Below are 14,427 nucleotides of genomic sequence, written 5' to 3'. Positions count from 1 at the left end.
GCTTTCCTCTTCCATCGGTCCTTTCTTGAAAGATTTCCTTGGATATTCAGGGGTTTCATCCTTGCAGCTAGTGTGATGATACATTTGGATGTTTTTCTTGGGGATTTAGACCAGTTCTGCATTTTTTGACAGAAGACCAGCATAGCCTTGACACCCACCCCCACCCCCCCATTAATAATTTTACTGGACCAGCTCAATTACCTGTTTTTGGATCCTTCCACGTTACTATGACATTTGGTTGCTCATCTAACAACCTGTTCTTTTATCCTGCAAAATGTTTTTGTGCAGGAATACATCCCTGATCATCTAATGCCAAAAAATTTATGGTATATATTGCCTGATCCAATCTCCTCCTTACCCTATTCTCTACTCCCCCTTTTTTCTGTTTGTCAAGGAAGATCATAATATCTTTATTGTGTCTTTCAACAATGGCTTGCCCCTTAATTGTGCAAAATTTTTAGTAGTATAGGCAGGACCATTGTCAGTCTTGAGGTGTTTTAGAAAGCCAAGAATAATAAAGCAAAACAGTAATTATCAGTGACATGGGTGGCAGTTTCTCCAGCTTGGGGAGGTAGCCATAATTCCAACAGATGAAAATCTCCTGGGTGGTGGATGACTGACTTGATGATCTATCAGATAGTCATATCTGAATTCAAAACTACAAACAATATTAGCTATCATCCCAAGAAATGTTATTTTAAATAGCAACTTTCATCAAGTAAAAGTTCAGGTGGATTTAGCTTTCAAGGAGCACAGATTTTAAATAAGTATTTGACTATCTTACATTGATAACAATAAGAGATTCATCCCTGAAAGTTCATAGATTATCTTGATATCTGAGTAGATGGCTTTAAGTTTAACATTACACAAATAATTTTTCTTTAAGATACTCATTAATCAGTACTCAAAGGCTCAAGTTTCTAGGGTCAGATTATTTGAGAATCCATCAGATAGCAAAGATATTTAAAAAGAGATTTTTCTTTGATTTTTTTTTTAGAGTAATTACCAAACTTCATGAACGTAGGGCTTGATTTAAATCATGTATTAAGAAATTCATAGGGCTTGATTTAAATCATGTATTAAAAAATTGAAATTGTTTACATCTTTACTGCTATATAAAATATCATCCATATAGTGAATTATTTTGAAATCTGGATATTTCAGTCTCACTGGTGAAATAGCATGGCTAACAAAATTTTTTGGCATATTATAGAATATTTTTCATATTTTGAAGTAACACTTTCCATTGAAATCTTTGTGCAGGTGCCTCCACATTTATACCAGGAATAGTAAAGGCCAATTTAGCTTTATCCTCCTTTGGAAGAGGAATAGTAAAGAAGTAGTCTTTTAAATCAATAACTATCAAGGGCCATTCAGCAGGCACTATAGTAGGGGAAGAAAGACCAGGCTGAAAGGGGGACCCTTAGTGACCATAGTATCAATTATTGTGTGAAAGACATGTAACACTTGCCATTTCCCTGATTATTTCCTATAGAGTATTCCTAGGGCTAGTAGAAAATTCCATATGTCCTAATTTGAGCTGCTCAGAAGCAAGTTGATATAGAATAGTTAGTTTCTCCTTTGAACAGAGGTCTCTATTTTACCTACCAGATTTGTGACAAAGATTATTCATAATGACCTTTATAAAGGATACAATATAAGACTGGAAGTGGCTAAATATGTGTAATTTCAAAATATCTTTGCACCATAGATTTATAGGATTTTTTTCTAAAATATAAGTTTGAAAATAGACATTATTCTTTTCAGGATTTTTCCTATTTCAATATTTTAGCATTTTGTTTTGATAATGCTACCATTACTATCTTTTTTGTTTCAAGTGTACAGTAATTATTAATAGTCCTTTTAACTCACAAGCAAAGGTGGAAATACCCAATCTTCTAAATTAACTTTACTGAGTTAGCAAGACTAATAATAACAGATTTGTATACACATTTCCTGCCTCCTATTGGTTTTTCAGTTTATAACAAGCCAAATCTAGGTTCTATGTCTCAGAAGGAACCTATTCCTAAATCAATTCATGTAGAACCAATTAAATTAAACAGCTATTAATTGTCTAATTAATTTAATAGTTTAACTTAATTAATTTAATTGTTAACAATTAAACAACCAATTAAATTTCCAATTTTGACATACATACAAATTTAAAAGTTATCTAAAAATGGACCAGTACTTTCATTTGTAAAAAGTCTCTAAAATCTAGTTAGATATTCTATTCAAGCCTCTTCTCTTTAGTATGCCAGGAAAGAGTTAAATGCCAATTCTTGCCTCATATGGGTTTTTATCTTGAGATTCTTCCTGGCATGATTCTACAAACTTGAGTTCTGATAACAAAATTACAGGCTCCTTGCTTATAGGAGTTTTTAAACTGATAACACACTGATCTTCCATTTTCTCAAAAGTATCCACTCTCTCTAAGCCTTTTCAATCTATGCTTATCTACCTGTGTCTTTCTGCTAATTGACATTGTCCCATTTTGCTAAACAAAGTGAAACTAAAATTAGTCCAAGACTTTAAATAAAACTACAGCTCCTCTTCTATCTCCAGTATCCACTTATCTGTTGATTTTATGCTTTCCTGTTCTCCCTCTTACCTGTGTTGCTCTGGAATCTTGAATGATTTGAGATAGTGCTCCTTCTCAGTGCTTCTCTGCTTCAATGTAGGCTTATATTCTTTTACCTGTTTGGGCACCACTTGAAACCAGCTCAAGGGCCTCGTCAAGAAGAAGACATGACTCAGGACCTCCATAGACATCTATTATTGAATTTTGAAGTTTGTTTATTGATCTGAGAGCCGGGGTTTATATACTCTTTATGCTGGTGTTTCAATAATACCAGGTGTTTCTAAGTTACATAACATATATTCCATTATTACATTGTAGCTAGACATCAATATTAAACAGTAACTAGCTATAACAATCTGTGTACCACAACATAATCATAAAATGTCTAGTTTGTGATGCCTTATTCCTGTTCCGTGCATTCATCACCAAAGTTATACTGAATTTACATCCAATATGTTTTCCTGGTGCTTACATGTTCACATAAGTAACTTCCAGATTTATTACATCATTATGCTAGCAGCACTTGTTTGATCCTCAACCTTGGTTGTGGAGGAGTGATGAGCCTTCTGCACATCAGAGTATGTTAATCCCTGCATAGCTTCTTAGGAGATCTGCTTGTTGATTCTCTACAGTCTAGAATACTCTCTCTCTCATCCACCTCCACCTTTTATATCAGGCTTTCCTTCCCTACCTCAGCTACTAATGCCTTTCCCTCAAAGATTATCCTCTGTCTTTTATTTTTTTAAGAAAATTCACATTACCTTGTCTTGTAACGTTCATATTTGTCTTCTCCTATCAGAATGCATGTTCCCTGATAACAAGAACAGTTTCTTGGTATCCCTAGCATGTAGCACAGTACCTGGCAACAAAATGCTTATTAACTGACTGGCTGACTCACTACTTATTGGTCCAGTCATTCAACCAATTCCAAATCTACCTAATTGCTTTAATATTCAACTCTTATCTCTCCATCACATCTGCAAAGAAAACAAGAGAGACTTTTGTCAGATATTTTGCAAAAACCTGGGATTCTTATCAACCAGTCTAGAAACCCTATCAAAAATATACAGCCTGACTTGTTCTTGTTTAGAACCAGACTAATTCTCAGTAGTTATGATCCTTCCTAAATGCATACAGGATTCTTCCTTTTAACAAAAAGAAAGAGAGAGAGAGAGAGAAGAAAAGAATTTTTTCCCCCTAAGAATCAAAGTCAAACTCACTACCTACAGTTTGAATATCTTCTATCTTCTACCTTCTGGCAGCTGGAAAAGTTCATGAGATCCAGTGCTACATTTAGAAGGCCATAGCTTCAAGGAATAAGAAAATGATAATCTGACTGTACTCTCTTCTTGTTAGATCTTATCTCAAATATAATTTTTAGTTCATGTTTTAGAAAGGACTGATAAACTAGAGTGACATAGAAGAGAAAATAGAGTAGTAAAAGTCCTACAATCTATGTCATAAAGTTTGCTTTAAGGAAATAAAAGTGTTTGGTCTAAAGCAAAGCTCTATAAACTATGGGTCTCAACTTTATATGGAATAATGTAACTATATATGGAGGTTGTGAAAATATGATTTATTATCAGTAAATGTTTGATTAGTATACCTATTTTATATATATTTACATTAAAATTTCTGAGGCAAAAAGAGGTAGTGAGTAAAAAAAGTTCAGAAGCTCTGGTCTAGAGAAGAAAAGTCAGGTTTATAATGGCTAACATCAAGTAAAGATTCTCACTTAGAAGAAGAATTTGATTTAATCTCTTTAGCACAGAGGGCAGAATTAGGGACATTGAGTTGGGAGACTGAAAGAAAAGTAAATTTACTTTTGAATTAAGGAAATATTTTCTAACAACTAAAGTTATCAAAAAATGGAATGAATTATAGATAGGTATTTTGCTAAAAGCATCTTGCTAGAGTGCATCAGGGCACTGTTGGCTAGTCACCCCCAGAATCCACTTATTCAACCAGTTACAAATTTAAAAAGACCAAACGAAAACTTGTCAGATATATTGTACTGGGAACTTTTTTTCAGGTTCACTGAAGTTTTTTCCAATTCTCCATTTTCCAATTCATATTAAAGCAAAATATGAACACTTTTAATAACAGAGTTAACATGATAGGTAGGATATTAGTCATTCAAGACTTGAGTCTGAAAAGATCTGTTTAAAGCCAACTTCCAATTCTTATGATTATGGGCACATTTTATTTTACTCATCTGAAAAATAAAGCTAATAATGTATATTAGCATCTACATTACAAAAATTTTTTGAGGATCAGATGAAATTAAGTTAAATGTAAGTAAATCTTAAAGTAGTAGTATTAAATTAAATTAAAATATCATCTATTATTGCTACTAAGGATAGTTACGATGTAACTATAACCCAACTATGAGTCACAGTCCACCAATTCTAACACTTTAATAATTCTGTTATTTTATGTATTACATATATTGTATTTATATGTAAATTGTTTTGTATTGTAATTGTATTATTGTAAATACATCTATTGTATTTAACATATACTTTAACATATTTAACATGTATTAGACTACCTGCCGTCTAGGGGACAGGGTGGAGAAAAGGCGGGGAAAAGTTGGAACAGAAGGGTTTTCAAGGGTCAGTGTTGAAAAACTACTCATGCATATGTTTTGTTAAAAAGCTATAATAAAAAAATAATAATTCTGTTATTTCTTTGACTAGAACATGTGACCAGTTGCGGTGTACAGCCTGTGATTTCCGTGTGTTAAACTTTGATGATTACATATGGGACAAATCCTGTGATTATCTGTTTTTCAGGTATGTTCCAAAAAATCTCAGATTAATAATCTTTAAAAAATTTCTAGCAGAGTTTGATATTTCTTATTCTGCTTTACAATCTATTAGTAATAAAGTGAATAAATTCTACATTTAGGTGTATATCTTAACATAAGACAGTTATTAACATTATTTAAGTACCTTTTTTTCTCTTCATGGGAAGCTTGCATAACCCTTTTACAGGGGTTCACATTATCTTGTTCCTCATCCTAGGAAGTTTAGTTACTTAAATAACAAGTGAGCTTTGAAATAAGTTATCTGTCAGACATATGACACTAAAAATAGCTTTATAGCAAGAATTCAGTGTACCATACCTTTGAATTCTCTCCAACTACTTGTTAAGTTTAATATAATAAATCCTCCAGAACTACAGAAGATTAAAAATTTTTCCCACTTTATGGCTTCTTCCCTTACCTTTAATATATTTTTTTAAACTAACATAAGCCTAAAGTTTGTGTGAAATTGTTTTATTCTAATAATGAATTGCTGGGTTGTAGCCATCGGCCTTTTGGGCTTTTGATCAATCAGTAAACATTTAAGTGCACTTATATGTGGCACTATGTGCTAAGAACTATACATAATAGTAGATTCACTGTACACAACAGTAGACTCATATAAAATATTTTATTACTTAACCCTGGGCAGTCACTTCATCAATGAAAGCCCTAGCGTTACCTGATATTTCACATTGCCAGTCTCTCCTAATTCTCAGGGCGTCCTCTCTGACCACTGACCTTTGCATTGTCAAGTAATTCTACTTGGCTTGCCCTTGGAGGCCTTCAGAGATCTCTGGCTATGATTTCTTGAATCGTAGTTTAATAACCGATAGCGTGCTCAAGAACAGCCATGTACAAACTTAAAGCCTTTATTATACTTGCTCACATATTGTCCTGACTTGTTAACTCCCTAGTGAACAGGGAGACCTACGTGTTCACTATCAAGCTCTTTACTCTCTTGGCTATTCATCAGCTTGGCTCAGCTACCCCAGGATAAAGAGACCAACCTCCTGTTGGCAGTGGGCTTAAAAGGGGTCTGTGAAGTCACACACACAGCCAATCAGAGAGAGAGCCATCTTCCATGAAGAAGCTATCTCGAAATGACCAGGATCCTGCCCATGGGGCAGTCCCTCACCATAGAAAATTACTTCTGGGCCACTCAAACCTCCTGTTATTCTGTGCTGGCCCATTTAAAGGACCCTTACAGATTCACTCCAAAAACATTTAAAAAAAAGACAAACATATAAGAGGTGGACTCATATACTTGGACACTAGTACTCAGTTACATAAATTTCAAATATAAGACCAGTTTTGCGCATTTGAGCAGTCTTCCTAGGTAGCACCATTACTATGAGAATAAAGAAGGAAGACATCCACAATTCACTGTCATATATTGATGCTAAAATCTTAAATAAGATATTAGCAAAAAGACTACATAAAATTATCCCCAGGATAATACACGACGATCAAGTAAGATTTATACCGGGAATGCAGGGCTGCTTTAATATTAAGAAAACTATCAGTATAACTGGCCCTATTAATAACCAAATTAACAAAAACCATATGGTCATTCTGCATCAATAGATTCAGAAAAACCTTTTGATAAAATCCAACATCCATTCCTATTAAAAACACTTGAGAATATAGGAATAAATGGACTTTTCCTCAAAATAATCAGTAGCATCTATTTAAAACCATCAGTAAGCATCATATGTAATGGGGACAAACTGCAACCATTCCCAATAAGGTCAGGAGTGAAACAAGGTTGCCCACTATCACCGTTACTGTTTAATATATTGTATTAGAAATGCTAGCTTTGGCAATAAAAGTTGAGAAAGAGATTAAAGGAATAAGAATAGGCAATGAGGAAACCAAATTATCACTCTTTGCTGATGATATGATGGCATACTTAGAGAACCCCAGAAATTCTACTAAAAAGTTATTAGAAACAATCCACACCTTTAGCAAAGTTGCAGGATACAAAATAAACCCACATAAATCATCAGCATGCTTAAATATCACTAACAAAACCCAATAGAGTTACAAAGAGAAATTCCATTCAAAATTCACTGTCATCACTACCTTTGGGTTATCTTGGTAAGATGCAACTCTTGACTATAATAGGGCAGTAGAAGTATATGACTTGTTCAAGAGGAACTTTAAATAAAAGGAGGGTAATATAGGAATATCATACATCAAGAAAATATTAACAAAGTATGAAAGTTCTCAGAACTAAGTGAGGAAGGAAGCATAATAGAACATTTAGGTGACAATCAAAAAGAAAGCAAATTGGTGGTGAAAATGTACAATAAGTCACCAAACCCAGCTGGAGCAATTAAATGACAGAGTCATAAGACAGATCACAAAGCTGGGATGGAGGCTAAATAAATATAATTGTGATTATGGTGAAAGATAGGCAAGGGAGTTCAAGGGAGGATGTTCAACTATCAGAGCAAACATTGCTGAAATTCTCTGTCATCTAAAAGCAAAACATATAATACATTCTTGACTTATCTTGATGATAATTTCATCTTTGAAAAGGTAAAGGAAGCGACAAAATGTTGCTGTATTATTAAGATGCTGACTGATTAAGAACCTGTTGTTGAACTAGAGATGACAAGCATCTTGGGAGGCAGTAACAATACTATCTTTAGTGTGTATTGGAGACAAGGAGGGAAATACTGGGATTAATCTAATGTGAATTTTAGACAAAGGGAATATAGATTTCAAAGAATTCAGAGACAGGGAGAGTTCCATGAGTGAAGGCTATAAAAAGGAACTTGGTTCAAGAGGAATGGAAAACTTCCCAGAAGAAAATCTTGGTGATACCATCATTTCTGATTTTGATGAGGGGGGGGAGAAAAAGGGCTGAAATGGCTTAAAAAGGATCTTACTGATTAATTCATTTTTAAAAGAACATTACGGGGGGGGGGGGGTGGAGGGAGGGAGGGGGAAAAAAATCGAAACATAAGCGAGTGCAAGGGATAATGTTGTAAAAAAATTACCCTGGCATGGATTCTGTCAATACAAAGTTATTATTAAATAAAATAAAAAATTTAAATTTTTTTTAAAAAAAAAGAACATTACAATAGAGATGGAAGCAAAGTCAAGTAATTCAGTATGAATACAAATACAAATAATCTCAGGAAAGAGAAAACCTATTTTGAGCTAGAACTTGTGATAAATATTAAAAACAGTAAAAATTAATTTTCTCACTAAAAAGATCAAATAAAAGGAATAGGAACCCCTGCTTACAGTTTAAGTAGAAAGATGATTATTGATGAAAGAGAAAATAGAATTCAATTACTATTTTGCTTTTGTTTTTCTTACCATAGAAAATAATGTTTGTACTTGGAAAGACAGAAAAATGGAACAGGAAATTGAAACCTGAGATAAGGAGATAGTAAGACAGTATTCTGTCTTTGGTGAGCTCAAGTTACTACGTTTGCATGAAATGATATCATATATTGAACTGGTGTCGGTGATCTTTGAGGAAATGTGGCAAATGAGAGAGGGATATAGGACTAGAAACAGACAAATGTCTTGATTTTCAAATGTGAGTGGGAGGGAAGCAGATACTTTAGACCATAGGCTGATGATCTTTACTAAAATTCCTAGTAAAATTCCAGAAAAGATTATTAGAGGGATGATTCCTGAGCATCTGGAAAAGGAATGGGTGATCTCTAAAAGTCACTTAAGTTCATTAAAAAGAGGTCATTGCAAAATAACTTTTATTTCTGTTTTTAGAAAGTGTTATTGGATTGATATATTAGACATAAAGCATGAACATAATATATATGAATTTCAATAAGACATTAGGCAGAGTTTCTTGTAGACATAGCAGAGCTAATGTGAACTAGATACTATACTTAGAGCGGTGCTTCTGGGACTGGTTCACTGGATCCAGAAAGTTTTAATTAATAGATTTATGTCATTTTGAAAAGAGGTTAATAATAAAATGCCCCATTGCTCTGTTACTAGTTTGTCTTGTTCAACATTTTTATCAATAACTTGAATAAAGGCAATAATGCTTATCAAATATGTGACTAGCATGAAGCTAGGAGGGATAATTAATACATTGGATGATAGAACTGGAATCCTAAAGCATTTTGAGGAGCTGAAATGATGGACCAAAAAAAAGAGACAAATAAATTTATTAAAGGTAAATCTGAAGTCCTTCAGTTAAATCAATTGTACTAGTTACAGAATGTTACTAGAATCTAGTTCACGTGAAAAAGATGAGATTTTTCCAGTGAACTCCAATCTTATTATTAATGTGATATGGCAGCGCAAAGATATAATGAATGCTACATTAATAGAATATGATATTCTGTGCAATGGAGGTAGTATTTCTGCCCTAGTCAGAGCACATGTGAAGGAGTGTGTCCTGTTCTGGGTACCATATTTTGGAAGACATGCCAACAAGCAGAAAGTCTATTCAAAGTGAGGCAATTAAGATGGTAAGTCGTGAATCCATGCCACACACAGATAAGGTGTAAAAACCATGTTTAATCTGAAGAAGAGAAGATTTAAGAAAGATCTGAAGATGAGAAAATTGTAGGACTAGAAATAGCCAAATGTCTTGATTTCTAAATGGAAGTGAAGGGAAAGTGTTCAGATATTTGAAGAATTGTCATCTGGAAGAACTGTTATATCCTTGCTTCTGGAGAAGAAGAATACTAAGAACAGTAAATAGACATTTCAGGAAAACAAGTTTTACTTCAAGATAAGGAAAAACTTTCTCATTGTTAGAAGTATTTGAAAGTAGAATGAGCTGCCTTAGTTTGAGTAGTAAGTGTCCTATCACAGAAAATCTTTAGGAAGAAGCTGGATGACTACCTGTTGGGAGACATTATAGATGGGATTCATTATTTTAGTAAGAATTAGATACTGAGATTTTACACAAACCCACACACTCAGAAGATAAAAAACTTGGCTCATGAAGATTTTTGTTAAGCTTCGTGTTTACTTTGACTTTTCTTACAATACCAAACTCTTCCATCTAGCGTCTTCTCATTAATATTTACTATATAATGAGGTGTATACTTACACATATGTTCATACATATGAGAAAGTATTTTGTAAAGTATAAAATGCCATGTATATGTGAGCTGTAATTATTAATTGTACCTCCAATTGACATGGAAAGTTCTTGAAAAGTCTGCCAGTTAAGGTATCAGAGTCTACAGGCCCAGCCACAAAACACGTCTCAGAGTCACCAACAAGTTGGCAACTAGTCATTAAATTTTTGTAAGCCTTTTTATTTATTATTATTTTTACTGAGGCAATTGGGGTTAAGTGACACAGCTAGGAAATATTAAGGGTTTGAAACCAAATTTGAACTCGGGTCTTCCTGACTTCAGGGCTGGTGCTTTATCCACTGAGCCATCTAGCTGCCCCTTGTAAGCTTTTTGAAAGACCAGCTACAAATTATAGAAAGGACATGACTTATATCAGCAGATATCTTTTGAAGTATTGACGTAAGAAGTAACATATAACCAGTAATTATAAATTATTTTTTTAAAAACCTAAAATACAATAAAATACACAACATCAAGACTAAAGTAATTTCATTTGATCTTTTTTGATGATACATTGGGCACTAAAAAATCATGTAGTGCCCCATAGTCATAATGAACATCAGATATTGTACTGTTTTAGGTATGTGGAAGGGTTGGTCATATGGTGTGTTCTGGTAAACAGAATGCTGAGTGATACAGAATTTTTTATAGCTAAATTACCATTGAACATTTCCTATATACCTAGCATTGTGCCAGATACTTAGGGAGTGTTAAAAAGAAATAGATACTTGCACTCCAATATGTCCTACATATTCGAGACCTCTATATGCAAGGCAATTAAAAAATTAATCTGATTAACGTGTAGAATTTCTTACATTTTTCATACTGCCAAGCATTTTGGCATTTACATATGACAGAATACTTTGTAACCATGTTTTTAGTTATGTTATTAAGCACTGTGAAATTAGTTTTGTTATTTGTTTTTGTCTCACAAAGAAAAGGCATGAAGGAATAGAATATGTAAATGACATATAGCTTATTTTTAAATTATATGTTTGTCCACACCAACATGTGATGAAATGAGGGACTACTTGAGTTTCATTTCACCGTGAGTGAACTGTTAAACCTTAGTGTCCCAGGCAATTCTGCAGACTCTGAAGTTACGAATATTGCCAGTGTGTATCAGTATAGGGAGTTTTCATGCCTAGAGTCCCCCACACTGATAAAATCAGACATCCATGCATTACTTTTATATCCATTCTTTCTATTTCTTAGCTCCATACTACTTCAAATACATATTAAACATATTAATTCTCATAAAAATGTTGATTCATAGATGTTTTAAATTGTCTTAAATTTAACTTCTTTTTCTTCAATCTGATCTAAATAGCATTTGCTATACAAATATACAAATATTTGACCACCAGAGGGCATATTTGTGTAGTACTATAATTTAAGCAGCAAATGATAAGTATGGTGCTGTATGTCCTTTTATAGTTTTCATCTGTTTTATTTTTCCTTTTGAGCTCACTGAGAGCTTTACTTTTTTCTGTTAAAGAATATTTATATGTTATCTCCAATATATGATAATCATAATTGAGTTCAAATTAAAACAGTAAAAAATGCTATTGGTCATGTGGTTACTTTCCAGGGTTGTCACTATCATTGATTTAATTTTTTCAACCTAACTAAAAGCATTCTAGAATATTCATTTATATTGTTAAATAAAAATTGTTGTGGCAGAATGAATTGAAGGTCAGCATTGGAATCAGGAAGACCTATATTTGTCCTCCCTTCTGATACATTGTAGTTTTGTGACTAAGCAAACCACTTAACATCCCCATATATCTTTTCTAAGACTGAATTACAGCGAAGGTGTAGGTACATTAGTAGAGGGAATTTCTACACCAGAAATTCTAAATTCTGCTGAAATCACAAGTGTTGACTGTGAGAGTATATATTTGTGTGTAACTTGAATGAATAGGCAGGTGCCTGATGCACAGGGCAAAAAAAGTACTATGCTAGTTTAATATATGGAAGTACCTGCTTATCCCCAAAGTACCCTCAGACCTGCCCTATCTTGTGACTTAATGTCCTCATGATGACTTCATCCAAAGGAAGCTTTATGGACCCACATTTCTTCCCAAGATCTATGCGCTCCAACATTCATCTTTCACATCCAGACATGTGCCAAAGGCAGAGAGGGCAGAGATGCTTCTTCTGAATCCTATGATCCCACTGATAACAAAATCAGTTACTCATTTGTCCAGCCAGCCAGCCTTTGATTAACAAAGAGAACTGGAGGCTGTGCCTCATCTCATTATAGGCATAGAACAAGGAGCAGAACAACAAACTTACCTGCTTTTGATGGAGACAGTGGAATGAGGGTTTCATTTGAGCAGTTTTTCTTTTTCTTATTTCTTTTTTTGTCTTTTTTTTTCTAAAATCTCAGTTCAAAATTGGAGAATTAGAAGTGTTGGAAATTTCTTTTTTTGTGTTTTGGTTTGGTTTGGGTTTTTGGTTGTTCCCCTCCATCCCCCAGGTAATTGGGGTTAAGTGACTTGCCCCCAGGGTCACATAGCTAGGAAGTGTTGTGTTAAGTGTCTAAGGTCACATTTGAACTCAAGTCCTCCTGACTTCAAGGCCAGCACTCTATCCACAAATTTCCTTCTTTTAAATGATTTTTAGTTATTATCTATATATAAAGTGTCAGACAAGACCATAATGTTAAAAGCTGCCTTTTTTACTATAGGAACAACATGCCTGAGTTCAACAAATTGAAAGCAAAAATGACAAAGTGGAAAGGGACACGGGCCTATGCTTGTCAGTGTAGTTGGAGAAATGTAGAAGAACTCACTGACCTTCAGACTGATCAGCAACTTCGATGGGTTTGTGGTAAACATAATGAATGAAGTTTTCTCACCTTTCAGCCAGTTATTATAGAAAGGCCAGCATTTATGGAAGCAGACTCTGGAATGATTGTATAGTTAAGAAAGACAACTGTTATCATATGTGTCTCTTAGCAAAAGACAGTGGAACTATTTGAGTAAATTTTTAAAATTTCCAAAGTCCAATGGGTTGGGAAAGATAATCAGGCTTTAATACTTTAGAATCATTCTTTTCTCTTTACTAATATGTGTGAGTATTGACTATAATAAGGAAGATCACAAGGTAAACTTCTCATTTCTTGAGACTCTGATATTTGCCCTCCTCTCTGTCTCTTTTTAGGCTACATGATGTTCTTCTAGCATCAAGTATTTATAAAATATTTCATATATACATTTACATATACACATATATACATATATCATTTCTCCCCAATTACATGTTAAAAAAATTTTTAAAGTTTCGAGTTCTACAGTAATATAAGTGGCATCTAATATAAAATACTGTATATATATATATATATATATATATATATATATATATATATATATATATCGAAATTAAAGAAATGGTTGACCATTGTCCACACCCACAGAAGTCCCTCGTTCTAAACCTTGTTTGTGTTAGTATCATCCATATCTATCTAATCTAATGTTGCCAAAGACTATAAGAAGATATAGCAGAAATCAGATTGACTGTGATCTCTTGCCCAGCTGATGTTGTCTCATCATCTCTAGTGGCATTTTACAGAATTGTCAAATATATTTACTCCATTTTTGGTATAACAACTATTCTCATCTGGTTACTTTCATACTTTCCATTTATATCTGAAAAATATCTTTGAATGGGCCATTTTCATTATATATACTTACTTCAATATAAGAATTTTCAGGGAACCAAAAACCATAAACATTCATCAAAAACATAGTATATCAGTGCAATAACAGCAAATGGATGCTTTGGTTTTCATTTTATAGGTACTTTCTAGCATTTGACATGAATTTGCTATGGATTGCTTTTTAGTTTGAACTAGAGACTAGAAATTAGAAAAGGAACTAATAACACTTCATCTGTCGTCATGAAGAGATCTTTCATACTTCCTCCTTCCATAATCAGTAGCTGAAAGAGGG

General features: G+C 33.5%; 1 protein-coding gene across 2 annotated transcripts in view; it reads left to right on the top strand.

The window, feature by feature from the left end:
- CFAP418 (cilia and flagella associated protein 418) overlaps positions 1–13,610 on the top strand; it is a 38,242-nt gene extending 24,632 nt beyond the window's left edge. For both annotated transcript variants that reach the window (XM_051970883.1, XM_051970884.1), the window contains exons 6-7: positions 5,281–5,376; positions 13,164–13,610. In XM_051970883.1, the coding sequence (XP_051826843.1) occupies positions 5,281–5,376; positions 13,164–13,323 (256 nt within the window). In that variant the 3' untranslated portion in view covers positions 13,324–13,610. The remainder of the gene's footprint in view (positions 1–5,280; positions 5,377–13,163) is intronic.
- The last annotated feature ends 817 nt before the right edge of the window (positions 13,611–14,427 follow it).

Source organism: Antechinus flavipes, chromosome 1 (assembly GCF_016432865.1).
Source record: "Antechinus flavipes isolate AdamAnt ecotype Samford, QLD, Australia chromosome 1, AdamAnt_v2, whole genome shotgun sequence".
In the NCBI taxonomy this organism is placed as follows: Eukaryota; Metazoa; Chordata; class Mammalia; order Dasyuromorphia; family Dasyuridae; genus Antechinus; species Antechinus flavipes.
The sequence above is the reverse complement of the archived record's forward strand: the minus strand, read 5'-3'. Positions and strand labels throughout refer to the sequence as shown.